The sequence below is a fragment of the Hylaeus anthracinus genome, unplaced genomic scaffold (genome assembly GCF_026225885.1).
Source record: "Hylaeus anthracinus isolate JK02 unplaced genomic scaffold, UHH_iyHylAnth1.0_haploid 11981, whole genome shotgun sequence".
Lineage (NCBI taxonomy): Eukaryota > Metazoa > Arthropoda > Insecta > Hymenoptera > Colletidae > Hylaeus > Hylaeus anthracinus.
In genome coordinates this window covers 3,159,102-3,173,409 of record NW_026534329.1, presented here as the reverse complement: position 1 = coordinate 3,173,409, position 14,308 = coordinate 3,159,102, and the positions used below count along the sequence as shown (strand labels likewise).

The 14,308-nt window shown below is 40.4% G+C and overlaps 1 protein-coding gene and 1 pseudogene across 1 annotated transcript; both read right to left on the bottom strand.

The window, feature by feature from the left end:
- Positions 1-138: 138 nt before the first annotated feature.
- On the bottom strand, positions 139-5,935 carry LOC128885383 (very-long-chain 3-oxoacyl-CoA reductase-like). Its single transcript, XM_054139401.1, has 4 exons — positions 5,675-5,935; positions 3,505-3,880; positions 1,747-2,090; positions 139-977 (listed from the first exon to the last, which is right to left on the bottom strand). The coding sequence occupies exons 2-4, from the start codon at positions 3,877-3,879 to the stop codon at positions 728-730; spliced, it is 969 nt and encodes a 322-aa protein (XP_053995376.1). The 5' UTR covers position 3,880; positions 5,675-5,935; the 3' UTR covers positions 139-727.
- Positions 5,936-8,701: 2,766 nt separating this feature from the next.
- LOC128885573 (DNA ligase 1-like) lies at positions 8,702-14,149 on the bottom strand (annotated as a pseudogene).
- Positions 14,150-14,308: the final 159 nt, after the last annotated feature.

The window sequence follows — 14,308 nt, the reverse complement described above, 5'->3', positions numbered from 1 at the left end:
TGAAATTTACATTTTTTTAGATTATTTACGGCTTATTTCACTTCTTCTAATTAGGATTTTATCATCTTTTCTTTCGTTTAACTGCGCGTGTTTTGTGAATATGGAAATAGTTAAAAGGTTAGAAACACAAGGAAACGATCGAGAAAAGACTCGCACTTTTTATTTCTCTGTATAACACTTACCAATATAAATATAACATAGACGTGTATAAACGTAACAATATACAAATATAACAAACAATGTAAAAAGTAATCGTTGAGCAGAACTGGTGTGTGTTGCTATGGTGAATAGAATATGAACAATGTCGAGTAACTATCGCTTGGCAGAACTTAGGCTAAAACCTCTGACCTACAGCGATGTATTATGCGCTGCAGGCTGATCTTCCTTTCTCCTAGATCTTCGTTGCCTCGCACCTGACGATCAACACGCTAAAAACCTGGCAAAGATGAACGAAATTCATAGGGAACAATAAAAACACCGCATAGTGATTTATTAGCAACGCTTATCCTAATTGGATAGTTGTCAGGTTAATCGCGTCTTCGTTCGATTCGAAAGACGATTCCATCTAACGAATAAAATTGCAATCAATCAAAGCTTTTATCTAGATAGAAATTGTGCTCGTCTCTGCCCGGTAAAAGAATGTCAATGTTCGCGATACGATCCAGCGAGGGAAGCAGGAAAAGATGAAAATGGAGAATTTCAAATAAAAGTACGAGAAACTCAACGATCAGTTCGAGAGCGGTTCCTTTTCGCTGGAACTCGCTTGGTTCTTTTTCTTCAAAGCGCGGGCCCTTATGTTGCACATTTGCTTCGAGATCAACCATATCGCGCCCTTTTCGCACACGCAATGCAATGTTTGTATAAAAGCGGTGAACAAGAAGTGAGGCAGGTATCCAGTTGTTAACCATTCGATGCCGACAGTCTTCAACGACGCTTCCACGAACTTTTCCGGGGACGGGGCCATCCATGTTGCTTTTCTGAAAGTAGGCTGTAGTTAGACGAGTTGCTTGACGAAGTGTACGGAATGATTCGCATAAACCTACTCTAATCAAAATTTAGCATAAGAGGCTATTATCGTGCATGCGAAGAGAGAAAAGAATTTTTATTTGATGTAACGCGTAACAGTAGACGTGTTAGACTAACGAAAACGAATTTTATTGTTTAGTTTTAGTCATGTCTGTTATTGTTGTAGCCACGTCAACTAAAACCAAACGCTTCCTATCGAAAGAAGCAACATGCTAGACGTTTGAATTTTCTCATCACCGTGCTTCACGAATAATTATAATTATAATTCAATAGTTGGCTACAAATCCATACTTTAATAATCTGTTTCATTCCTTGCTTTCGTTGGAAAAAGAGGACAAGTATCGTCGATGAAAAGAAATGATTAAAAGTAAACAATAAAAATTGTGTTTGTTAGTCGATGTCTACTATTATGTATGAAAACATTGACATTCTTCGATCATTGGTTAGGTGAAATAAAAATTCTTCGACAACCCTCCTTAATTCGTGTCTAATTGAGCTACGTCTTTCGCGCCCGGACAGGAAATGGATCTAATTGAATACACGATACAGTAAACTACGAACGTCAACCACGATTCGGTAACACGACCCCCTGCGGATTATGCGAGTCACTCGTGGTTAGATGACGCAGGTGTTAATATCCATAAGTCCTCGTCGGCGAGCAGCGTAAGATATGCAAAACGAACGGAAGTGGACCGATTGAAAGTCAATCGGGTCGCTTACTTGATCTTTGACATCTTCGTTGCCACTGGGCCAGGTATCACGCATTGAACGGTGACACCGTTGCGGGCAGCTTCTGCGGCCAAATCGTAACTGAATTTTACCACGTACTCTTTACTCGCCGCGTAAACTGTCAAGTAAGGGCTTGGTATCACTGCCAACGCCGAACTTATGTTTATGAGGACTCCTTTCCTGCGCTCGAACATTTTCGGAAGTACCGCTCTCGCGACTCCCGTCGTAGCCGACACGTTCAACTTTACGATTTTCTCTATACTCTCCTCGGTGTTGCTCGTGAATAAATCAGGATGCTCGCTACTCGCCCCGGCATTGTTGATTAACACCGCGACCTGCAGAAAATGATGGATTAGATGATTTAACGCCAGGTTCACGGAAGATTTCTTATTATTAACCCTTTGCACTCGAGGCCTTTTCTTAGTATCTACCTTTTTTTAGTATCAGCAACTCGAGATGCATCCTTAGCATTCTATTGCCACGAATGCTAAGCTATCGAGATTTGACGATCAGGTCAACCTTTACCGCACCGACAATCATTTTAGTGACATTTCGAGTTCCAAAGAAATTAAACGTAACGATGACTGAGAGTCACCTCTCGACTGCAAAGGGTTAACCCTTTGACGGCGAACTTTCGGGTAGGGATGCATTTTTTGTGAAAATATGTTTTGTAGACAAAAAATATATATATACACGTCGAATTGAGTAACCTACTCCCTTTCGAAGTCGGTTAATAATCAAAACACTGAATTTCACTACATCGAAACAATATTATTTATATCTTTGAACCGAGTTAGTATAAATATTACGAATTTAATATTAACGTGGAGTTTTTCACGAGACGTGTCGCAAAACTTTTAAGCGACTATAGGCGCCCGCAGTCGCCAAAGGATTAATGAGATGTAATTACAATTAATCGAAACGAATAGTAGAGACAACTGACTGAAATAATTTATCTCCGAGCGGTATTTCAAAAACAATGATCGATTCGCGTAAGAAATTCCCGAGAGCATTTCTGAAACAAATGTAGGTTACGAGATCTGCATATGCCACTTGTTTGTACATTCGAGTTAGAACAAGTGCACAACTAGTGTAGTTCGTAACATCAGTTTGTTCGAGTAATGTGTAACGAGTAGATACGAAGTGTCATATTGGCACGATAAATAATTTCTTAGATTAGCTCAATATCTTTCTCTTCAATATCGATATCTGGAATAATCAGTTTTTTATGACAGAATTTGACAGAGTATGGAATTCTAATTGAAAGTATCAAGATATCTTAAAATTCTGTCGTTAGTGTTGCACTATTCGATCTTAATTGATCGTTGACCCTGAGTAACCTTGAACTTTGTATCAATCACAAAACATGTTCTTTTAGTAGAATGTTAGAACGTTTTTTAACGATAGAATATATGCTCGTCAAAAGTTAATTAACAATTACAATCTTTTTCACCATTCTTACATACAGCCAGCCCTATAATTATTCGTACTCTCTATGTCTCTAAGCTCTAAATTCAATAATATTTCAGCTCTAATATTTTAGCTCTAATATTTCCAAGTAAATACTTCATTATAAATATATACACTACAATAAAACAATATATAGCTATCATTTAATTTAGACTAATTTCTTCGACACACATAGATGATACGAATGCTCATAGAACTAACCCATGGCCCCCAAAAAATTGAACTTTGTCCATCTCTAATCATAACTCATCATCGTTATTATCATAAATGGCAGCGTACCTCGAGTTCCTCGGTGGCTTTAGCGATCTTCGCGAAGACAGGCTGTCCATCCATCAAATCTGCCTCCACGATACGAACTTCGACGCCGTATCGTTGCTTGATCTCCGCCGCGACTTCCTCGAGTGCCGACAGAGATCTAGAGACCAGGACGATGTCCAGACCCTTAGCCGCGAGTTGCTCGGCATAGGCTTTTCCGATTCCACTTGTGGAACCGGTGATCACTGCCCACTTGCCCTGCTTGGTCAGATCGATTCCGAAACCGAAATTGGGCGCGATCAGCTTCTTCCATACCAACAGGCTAAGTTTCAGTAGGACCCTCAGCCCAATCACTACCAACACAGCCAGGGATAAGACTTCCCAGCACGTGAACGTCATCCTGAAACGATACGAAAGAGTCAGCGATCGCGTCTAAAACGATCGACTTGCTCGACTAGCCGCGCGCTCTTATCAGAGTCTTCTAATTCGTTCACGCTCGTACGCTGACCGAACGCGTGGTTCCCACGTCGCTTCCTACTTTGCCTCGTTTCTCCCCGCAGTTCGCCAACACGCCGATAAGCCAATCGAATATAGCTAGTCATTGCTCGCTACTTTACTCGGGGTCACGATACTCCACTTTGTTACGCCGGTACGCGTAAATACAGAAGCGTGTAGAGGCATAAAAAAACTATTTCTTCGAGGCCAAATTATCGTTTTGTGTCCGTGTCAACGGGTGGACCAAATTGCTGGATAAAGTAAATTACTATTGAATGAAACGTAACAAGGCGATGCGTTGCGATTTTATAACGTAATGATTTGATTTAAAGCTCCAGAATAATTTCATAGTTTCGTAATAGAACAGCGCAACAATTTAACGCAAATGTTGACCATGTAGTTGAACTACGAGCCTACCGATATTGACGTTAATACTACTCAAAGATTATCGCAGAAAAATTTCGAGACTTCCGTCCTTTACTGAAAAATGGGAGATAGTACCACGTTTACTCGCACCGTGCATCGGATAAACTTCGTTGAAATAGATTAGCACGAAAGAAGCAGACAGCCAATTCGTGAAATATTTACGTTCATAAAATAAACTTTCGTATTTATCACGCGACAAAATTCCTGTTCACCGAGTCGGTTAAATTTCGCGACTTCGACGAGAATTATTCGTGACATTGAAGAAAGTGTTACCGCGTGTCAGCGCTGTCGGCGTTGTATTCAAATTGCCTCGCGTAATACGAAGATAAGATACGCGTTTTACGCTGAAGTAATCCCTTCGAGAGGTTACGAACCATCGAAACAGATCTATCGTATGGTCGAGTTAACCCATTCGCAGCTGCTGGAACACGTATGTTCCCCTAATTGTCTCTTCAAACAGCCCCTATGTACAGTCGATAAGTATTCGTACCCTCTGTTGAAGAAATTTGTTTAATTTAAATGACAGGCTTCACACATTTATATATTTGCAATTAGAAATTTATTTAGAGACATGAAGCATTCGTGGGTCGCGACCCCGAATGGGGTCGCTTAGTGAAATCTTAGGGTCGCGAGACTTTAATGTTAAATTTTTAATATTCTCTCTTCTTTATGTTATTGCAAAAAAATGCAGTTTTGATGAAAAATGAGGTATATAATTTTTGTAACTATAACAAATACAATTTTACAACTTTTCTTGTATGTTTTCAAACAAATTCTACAACTATATTTCTTCATACTCGTACATATCGTTACCTGATCAATAAATCATCACAAAATATTTACATATCTTTATTTTATACTTTATAGGTTGCGATTAAAAGTCGCGATCATAAATGAGGTCACGAGTGAAAAAAGTTCAAGAAGCCCTGATTTAAATTAAACAAATTCCTTCAACAAATACAGAGGAATACTTTATAGGACTGGCTGTAGTTTACAATCTTTCCGTGTCTTTTACATGAGGCCAACCCCATAAGTACTATATCGTTTTCGTAAGAAATTATCACGATACGTTTACCATATCGACCACAAATGTATCGACCAACACTTTCTACGACCTTTCACCATCCTTTTTTTCAAAATAACCCTTCTATACAATCTTCGTTACCTAAGTTTCTACACTCACCGGAAGCTCTGTTAATGGCGAAACAAAAGTCGCTGCGAAAGGGTTAACGTACTCGCGCGCGGCCCGATATTCTCGACGCCGTTGGCTCACCTGTGCTCAATTCTGGGGAGGTCTGGGTTTCGTCCCTCGGTCTCACGTGCTTATCCTCGGCGAAATAGACCCGCTGGCGTATCCGCGGGACGATTGCACTCATGAAAAGCTCGGCGAGGATGCGTAGTGAAAAGGAAGAGTCGATGCACACGCGGCGGCGGTCGCACGCGAACGAGTACCGTCCCCCGTCGAATTTCGGCAGCCGAGGGAGAAAAGTGAAACGTTTGGACGAGTTATCCGTGGGCGAACGACACGAAATACGCGGGGAAAGAGAAAGCAGCGAGAGTCGGGCGAAACGAGACGGGAAGCTCGAAGCTGACACGAGCGAGGAAGACGATGCTGAAGTAGCCGGGTCGATGCCGACAACCGTGCCGGAGTTTGCGCGGTCGCAGACCTCTGTCGAGGATGCGGATGAGGATTCACGCGATCGCGAACGTGGTGCGTTGAACGCGGCTGCGGGCGCGGGCAATGTCAGGGCTAGGCTATCCCTGAAGAAGAAAGTCGACGCTTCTACCTTTCTTTCGGCCGGAGTGGGGAACGGTGGACTTTTTCTTTGACACACTTTACGATTCACGTGTAACCGGTGCCGCTTCGAAAAAGTGGACTGCAGGCTTCGCGTTTCTCTCTGATCGGCCTCGATTGCTCCAACTCTTCCACGAATATCTTAGGCTCGTTCGTACGAAATTGCGTTTGTACAAACGACGCTTTAACACTTTCGGTGGCAGGTTTACTCGTGAAGATGGTTATGGAACTAAAACTTTGTCCTTATGCAGTTGAAAAATACAGTCCCTGGCCAACGAATTAGGACCACTATAAATTTTAAGCATTTTTCGTGTTTTCCGTAAAATTTAAAGGGTTGTTGAAATTGTACTGATGTAATTTATTAACTAAGTAACATAATACGCTACTACTGTACATAATATTGTTAATATCTTGTGTTTCCATCCTTTGCATTAATGACAGCTTTTATCCTTTACGACACGCTCCATATACATCGTTTGATCATGTGCTTTACATCTCCATCATTTTCCCAAATATCTGTAATTTTTGTTTTCAATCGTGACAATGTGGTGCTTGGAGATTCATAAACTTTTCTTTTAAGAAGGCTCCAGACATTTTCTATAAACGCTCGTCACTCATACAATTTGATTATTATCACGATAATAACAAATCACGGTGGCAAATTGCACACCAAGCATCAAATAAATCAAATGAATTAAGTGTCGCGGTTAAATCACGCGACGACGCGCCTTTATAAACGAAACTCGCTCTTTCACTAAAAAAATGATTAAGCCTCTCGCAGTGTCTCTCGTTTTATACTAGTGACGTCTAGTCGTAATCAAGAGAAACATGAATATCGGAAAACCTTGTATTCAGAGATACATCTGAGACACAGACAACTGATATTCATCATTTTTATATTTCAAGATTAAAAACACCTCTACTTCGATATTCTTTAATTACGAAAAGAGAACTTCTGCACGATATAAAAATAAAATCTTCTTGAAATCGCTTTACGTGCCATTCAGCGAATATGCCAATATCGATAGTGCTTCCGATTACGTGATTCAATTCTTTGCCCCCTCACGTAGAATTTATTTTTTCCGGAAAGTTTTTGTTTTTGCTGTTTATGCGTTTTTAACGCGCGCGTCCTCCACTCGCATGTTTAATCGTTTCGAAGCTTCCCGCGTGATACCTACTGTCAATATTGCACAACGTAAGCAGTCCGTGCAGCACATAAGTGTACCTGCTCGACGAATAAATTATCATGATCGCTTTGTCGGGTATTTTCCATATTTGACGCCTCGCGAGTTAAAGTAAACTAGCTTTTACGTATTCGATAATTCAACTGCAGATTAATCATCGTTTTATTACGATGCCTTATGCCAACGCGAACAACGAGATACGGCACGTAACGAGATTTGTCATGTTAATTCTTAATCAAAGTTACGCGCATCCAACGAATTTTCCGAACAACTTTTTCTTTAAACGAACGCTTATTTAGAGGAACGTTTTCGTTCTAGTTCTTCGTGGAGAATCGTTCTATTTGCGTTCGTAACTGTTTTCATGCATGGGAGGACAAGTGTATTGTTGCATGACAAAAAGATTGCCACGTCGAGTATGACTAGTCAAGTGAAACGATCTCTGCGTATTCATTACAAGAAATTTATAATTTAATAAACAGTTGGCCTACTTGCCAATCCGTAAATTACTTGGAAGTCTTTTAAATATTTATGAAATTCGTTGTTTGTTTCGAAAATGCTTAACTTAGTTAAAATGCATTTTTGGAATATCAAGGAAATCTTTCGTGAACCCATAAATTCGTCTATTTATTTATACAATATGTTCGAAACTTGTCCGAAGTTTCAAGAGTCATCGAGACTTCGAGAACGACCAAGACACCGAAGATCAATCGAGACTTCAAAATTGATCAAAACTTCGCGTTCTACCGAAACTTTAAATCCTATCAAAACTTCAAGACCAACCGGAAGCTTTAAGACCAATCAAGACCTTCTTGTCGCGAATAACGTTCGAGGTGGCTCGATCCTCTCATGAGTCCTCAATTTGAAATTATAGTGACGAGAATCTACGATAAAAATCTCAAATTTTAATAGACACCTGAAATTTTGTCGAGTCCTACTGCAGTAAATATAGTTTAGATGGATAGGCACTTGTTCAACATTTAACTCGACGCTTAGCATCGATACTTGTTCATTAAGTTTAAATACAAATATTTTATCAAGTATTACGAGAAGACAAGTCTTCTTTCGTAATTAGAAAATGTGGCTTTGAATTCATCGCAGACGTTCCCTCGAGACAAATTTATCGTATATATTTTTTTAACAACACTAGTACACCTCAGAATTTGTATCTTCTCATTCGAAACCATTTGCACTTAAATCAGTATTTGTGAGATTGAGAACGGTATAGATACGATTCCAATGTTATGGTTATACTGGTGGTTCGGTATTTGTGCGCGATAATTCGTGATTAACGAGCAAATTGTGCTTACCTGAATGATTACAATTGAACTATGAACGACGTACAAACTCTTGGCGCGTTAAAAGGAAGCATAGAACAAGGACAGGCGTAACAACGAGTGAAGAAAAGATTTTTTTTTCAATTTGCACCAGTATTTATAATTTTGCGACTTGGTAGTGGGACGAGCTGGTCTCGCGGTGAGGGAGTCAAACAATGAGGTGGTAACAATTATTCGCAGCCGATAGTTGGTCTTCAAATACGAATTCGTTGGCAGCTAGTTGACTTGGAAAAAAATTGTGTGGACGGATGGAGGTTACGAGAACGTAACACTTTGTACGAAAGTGGGATAAAATCTGTGATCGAAGAACTCGCATTCTTCAGCAAATTGAGATCATTCAATCGTAAAAAAAAGTCTTCGATCTCTGAGAAACTACAATAGTCTAATATTTCGTATATTACAACGAAGTATATTACAACTAAACACATACATGTACGTACATGCAATTGAACATAAACGCTAGACTGGGAATGTTTGTGAATTTATGGCAGGTGAAAATACGAGGAAATCTTTGAGAAGATAAACAAAATATATGAAATATGAATTATTGGGTAATGTGCATGTGATACCGCTTAGAAAATAAAATACTTTCATTTAAATTTCAATTTCTGTAGCTGTGAAAATATGAATTTGCATAAACATTCACAGTCTAGTAATCACTATCGAGGATGAAAATAACATACGCCTCTTATAGCGACTCTACATACGTGCCGATCGTGACAAAAAAGTGTAGCATATTCCGTGATGAATGTTTAAAGCATAATGTTCATGCAAATATTTGAGAAACGCGTTCACGCGTGTATCATTAGAATAAACGCGGTTCGTTTGGTTTTTACATACATAGTTTTCTCAGCTGCAATCGTTATTTGCTATTTGGCTTTTGAACAGCTATGATCTAAAGTTCTCCTCGGAAAATGGAAATATCGTTTGCGATTCGCAGGTTAATAATAAAATTTAAGAGAAAGAAGAGAAAGTCAGCATCTGAAATTAATCCTTAATCGTCCCTGCCTTCGAAAGAGACAGTACATCTTGTTAAGCCAATATTCGAAATCAAATTTAAATTATTCATAAGCAGCAATTTAGATGTAGCAGTTAAGGAAATATACATGTTATCCATGTAGTACGATATTTTAAAGTATTTCGCTTCCCTAGAAGTGGTGGAATATTATTATAAAAAATTCACGTGTATTAATGTTCGAATACATCATAATTTATATACGTATATTACTTTGTAATTTTCTAATGTAGCATACCGTCCCGCGTCACCGTTGACCGACACTATTTTTGCAGCGTAAGACATTAAATGTACAATAAAATATTAATTTGTCTTAAAAAAATCTTTCGCGACTTGCAAATAATTTCTTTGGTTGTTCACTGGGATATTCTGCCTCACTCGTCGTACTCTCCAGATAGTATTTCGTTTGATTTTTATTTACTCTTATCGTTCATAAATTCTCTTCGTGGTAAAAGGCTCATTGTCAGTTTAAAAAATAATATAAAAATAAACTTCGAACGATAACAATAAATATAAATTATAGAAACGTAATGTTACGCTTCTTTCAGAGATACGGTGAAAGATGATAGAACAAAATGAATGAGTAATGGATTACAAAACATAAAATATTGTGCATCTATTACACAGTATTATTTAAACGAAAGAAACCTCAGGCTCGATGTATGTACAACTCGAGTCTACGAAGTGCAACTATCCTTCAACTATCCTTCGTTTTAATGGTTGAATCTTATGCTTGCAGTTCTGTAGTGTTGATCACCTGTTCCGACGTAGTCGGAGTTTTTCCTTTCGTCCCTGTTTTGACGACTTGTCGACCAAGCATCATTACGACGTTACGATGCGCTTGATGCACAGTTTGCAAATGGAATCTCCTCCAAAGCAGAGCCCCGGTGTCGACGGACTTTGTCCAGTCCTTCCACTCGCCTCGTGTGATCTCCGCTCCTTTCATCTCGACGATCTTTTCAATCACTCCGCGTATCCATATATTCCAACCTATAGCCGCGTCGCTAATGCTCTCCAGCCATTTCGTCCAATCTCTGATTTCCTTCGACTCCACCACTGGCATGTACTTCTCCATGAACTCGATCTGCGATTTGCTCAGAAGAGATCTCAACCAATTAGCGATTTTCCCGCACACCACGTCCACGATGTCCTTCAGCTCCTCCGTCAAGAGGTTTGGATCCTCCAACATGACGATGTTGGTCAATTTTTCGTAGATCACGCGGTGTATTCCATTTGTTATTGGATCTTCTCCCATGTTCTCGGGAGTGTTCTCGATCATTTGATAAACGGTGTCGATAATTTTGCCGAACGTAATAAACGGAAGATCGCTTTTGAATAGATCCTCGAAGTCTTCGACAGGGACCTTGTCTTTGGGTAGATCTTCTTCTTTGATCTCCTCGACAGGCGCTTTTTCTTCTCTTTCTTTGGCTTGATCGGCTAAGGCATCGATTGGTTCTTCGACTGCTGAGTCCGCCTTTGCTGCTGCCTCTGCTTCTACTTTTGCTTTTGCTTCAGCTTCTGCTTTAGCTTTTGCTTCCTCTTCTGCATTAGCTTCAGCTTCTGCTTGAGCTTTCGCTTCCTCTTCTGCCTTAGCTTCTGCTTCTGCCTTAGCTTCAACTTCTGCTTTAGCTTCCTCTTGTGCTTTAGCTTCAGCTTCTGCTTGAGCTTCAGCTTCTGCTTTAGCTTTCGCTTCCTCTTGTGCTTTAGCTTCTGCTTCTGCCTTAGCTTCAACTTCTGCTTTAGCTTTCGCTTCCTCTTCTGCTTTAGCGTCCTCTTGTGCTTTAGCTTCTGCTTCCGCTTTCGCTTCCTCTTGTGCTTTAGCTTCTGCTTCTGCTTTAGCGTCCTCTTGTGCTTTAGCTTCTGCTTCCGCTTTCGCTTCCTCTTGTGCTTTAGCTTCAGCTTCTGCTTTAGCTTTAGCTTCCTCTTGTGCTTTAGCTTCTGCTTCTGCTTCCGCTTTTGCTTTCTCTTCTGCTTCTGCTTTAGCTTCTGCTTCAGCTTCTGCTCTCGCTTTCTCTTGTGCCTCTGCATCAGTTCCCACCTCTGCAGCTTCAACCATTGGTGTCTCCAATCCCACGTCTTGCTTTTCGGGTTCGGTCTCTGCTTCCGCTTCCACTGTTTCCACAGGCTCTGTTTCGAGGGCGACATCCTTATCCCTTTCTTCTTCTTCCACTTCCTCGTCTATCAACGCCTCAGACTCGACTATCCCCGCAGGTTCCTCTCTTCGTGGTTCACCCACATCGTCGCCGGTAACGTCCCTCATCTTGACCATTTCATCCTTTTCCCCCTCGTCTTCATCCTCCAACCAATCGTAATCTTTTCTTCGATCCTCGTCCTTATCGTCGTACTCGTCCTCGTCTTCCTCTTCCTCTTCCATCTCCATCTCCACCTTCTTCTTCTTGCATCGTTCCTCGAGCTTTTCCTTCTGAAGTTCCGCGACCTCAGACATCACTCCCGACATCCAGCAGGCTACCACGTCAGCCAAGAAACGCAACTGTTGCGATTTCCGGTCCTCTATCTGCGGAGTGTACTCGAGAACGTCGGTCAGACGTCTGACTATCACTTCCGCGACGTCGTTGAACTCTGACTTGGGAATCGGACACTTGCTCTTCAGAATGCTCTTCACGAAATGCTCAGCTATCAGATACTGGCACAATACCGCGTCTTTGTCCAACGATCCCGCGGTTGCCGGCCCTACGCTGCTTTGTTTCTTTGGTTTGCTTGGTTCTTTGAGCCGCGATTGATCCTTCTCCTTCTTCTTCTTCTTCTTCGAGGCTTTCTTTTTCCGCTGGACGACCGCTGCTTGCCTGAAACAAAGTCACACGGAAATGATTGAAAAAGAAAATTTGTTGTATTTGCAATGTTTATTGCGTTTTCGCCCTCCTTTAGAATTATGTCTATGATAGAACTAGATTTCGAAACGATTAACAAACTACGAGCGATAAGATCGATACGTTACTCTGGAGTTAAGCAAGTTTCGTCCTCCAAAGTTTTAACTAGATTGTCCAAAAGTGCCGGTGGTAATATCGCCGCGCCTTGTTGTAAAGTTATGAGCATTCGATGTCTGGTTGGTAGAGCTAATTCCTTGATTCGGGGCGATACAGGCCTCAATCTCCTGAGCACGGTCTGCTTGTGACAGTCTGGGGGGCATTTACGACTGTGAAAGAACATTTAGAGCTATAGTTACTTGATGTATTTGTAATGTAGAAGGATTATTCGAAAACAAAATGTAGAATTATCGACAGGAGCAGTGACAATTTATTACTTATTAAATAATACTTATACGGAAAGTTGATCGAGTCGAGGAGAGGTAATCGATCCTCGTACCTCTCTATTTTATCGTAACTCGATCCTAAGCGATCTAACGGGAGCACTGTATGCTATATAATATAAATATTCAAGAGCCAATTAGAATGTTACCTTGGCGTCGCCAATATATCGAGGTAATCTGACTTCGTCAAACAGTGTCTAGGAATGATGTCTTTCTTCGGGAATGTACACGGTTCCCCAAACACCGAAATCTTAGCGAATTTCGGTCCCCTCTTCTTCTTTTCCCTTCGCGTTTCGCAGCAGTCACCGTCCGACTTTGCCTTATGTCGCTGAAAACATTCATTACAAGACCATGTACATTCCTGATAGATTAATCAATTAACTCGAAGACTTTTCTACCCTTGGCACATTTTCAACGTCTATTATCGCTGAAATGGGAACAGAAAATAAAAAAGCAAGGCGAAATGGAGTAGAAATACTGAAAGGATTATATATCTTCAGTGTGCCTTTGATTTCTTCGAAGGCTTGTCGCAGTGTTCCCATCTTTTCTTCTTTTCTTGTACGCGTGGGTATCCTTCGAAGGTGTCATCCTTTTCCCCCTTCTTTATTTCACGTTCGACAGACGTAGCTCGTTTAACGTCTTCGGGAGCATCGTCGTTCTTCTCCATGATGGTATTCTTCGAATACCAACTACTTTAAGCTGTTTCGATTCCGTCTTGTGTAGTACTTATAATAGTACTTTCAAAATTCCTTTCAACGATCGCACAAAATGTTGCCGATTATCTTTCTTCGTTTTTCATCTTTCCTGGCTGAAATTTCCTTATTTTTTTATTTTTTGTTTTTTTCTTTTTCTTTTTAGGATAGAACGGATGATGGGGCCAGTGTTACTTGAAAATTTTCTTTACATTTTGCTCGAAATTGTGAATTGTGATCCCGGTGCGGGTAGTAGGTTAGAAGAATCTGTTTTGATTCTGTTCTGTTTTTTCTTGGCAGTTGAGAACAGTGTGAAATCGGCAAAAGGTAGATACGCGAACGTATCTACGTTTTTGACGTAGTGGATCGTGCGAAAGGGATACGAAAGAAAATATTGGAAAAGGAGTATTGTATTAGGTCGTCCCATAAGTTCGTGCCGAAGACTGTGTCGAAATTTAATAAAAAACCACCTAATATATGTTAAGTATTTGTACTCATTCATTGCCAGGCAAGTTTGGCGGATTTTTCCCCTGGAAGCTGCAATTTTTATACAGACGTGTAATCTAAGTGATTGGTTTGATAATAAAAAGTGACATTAATTTTGTCGTTTTTAAAAAGA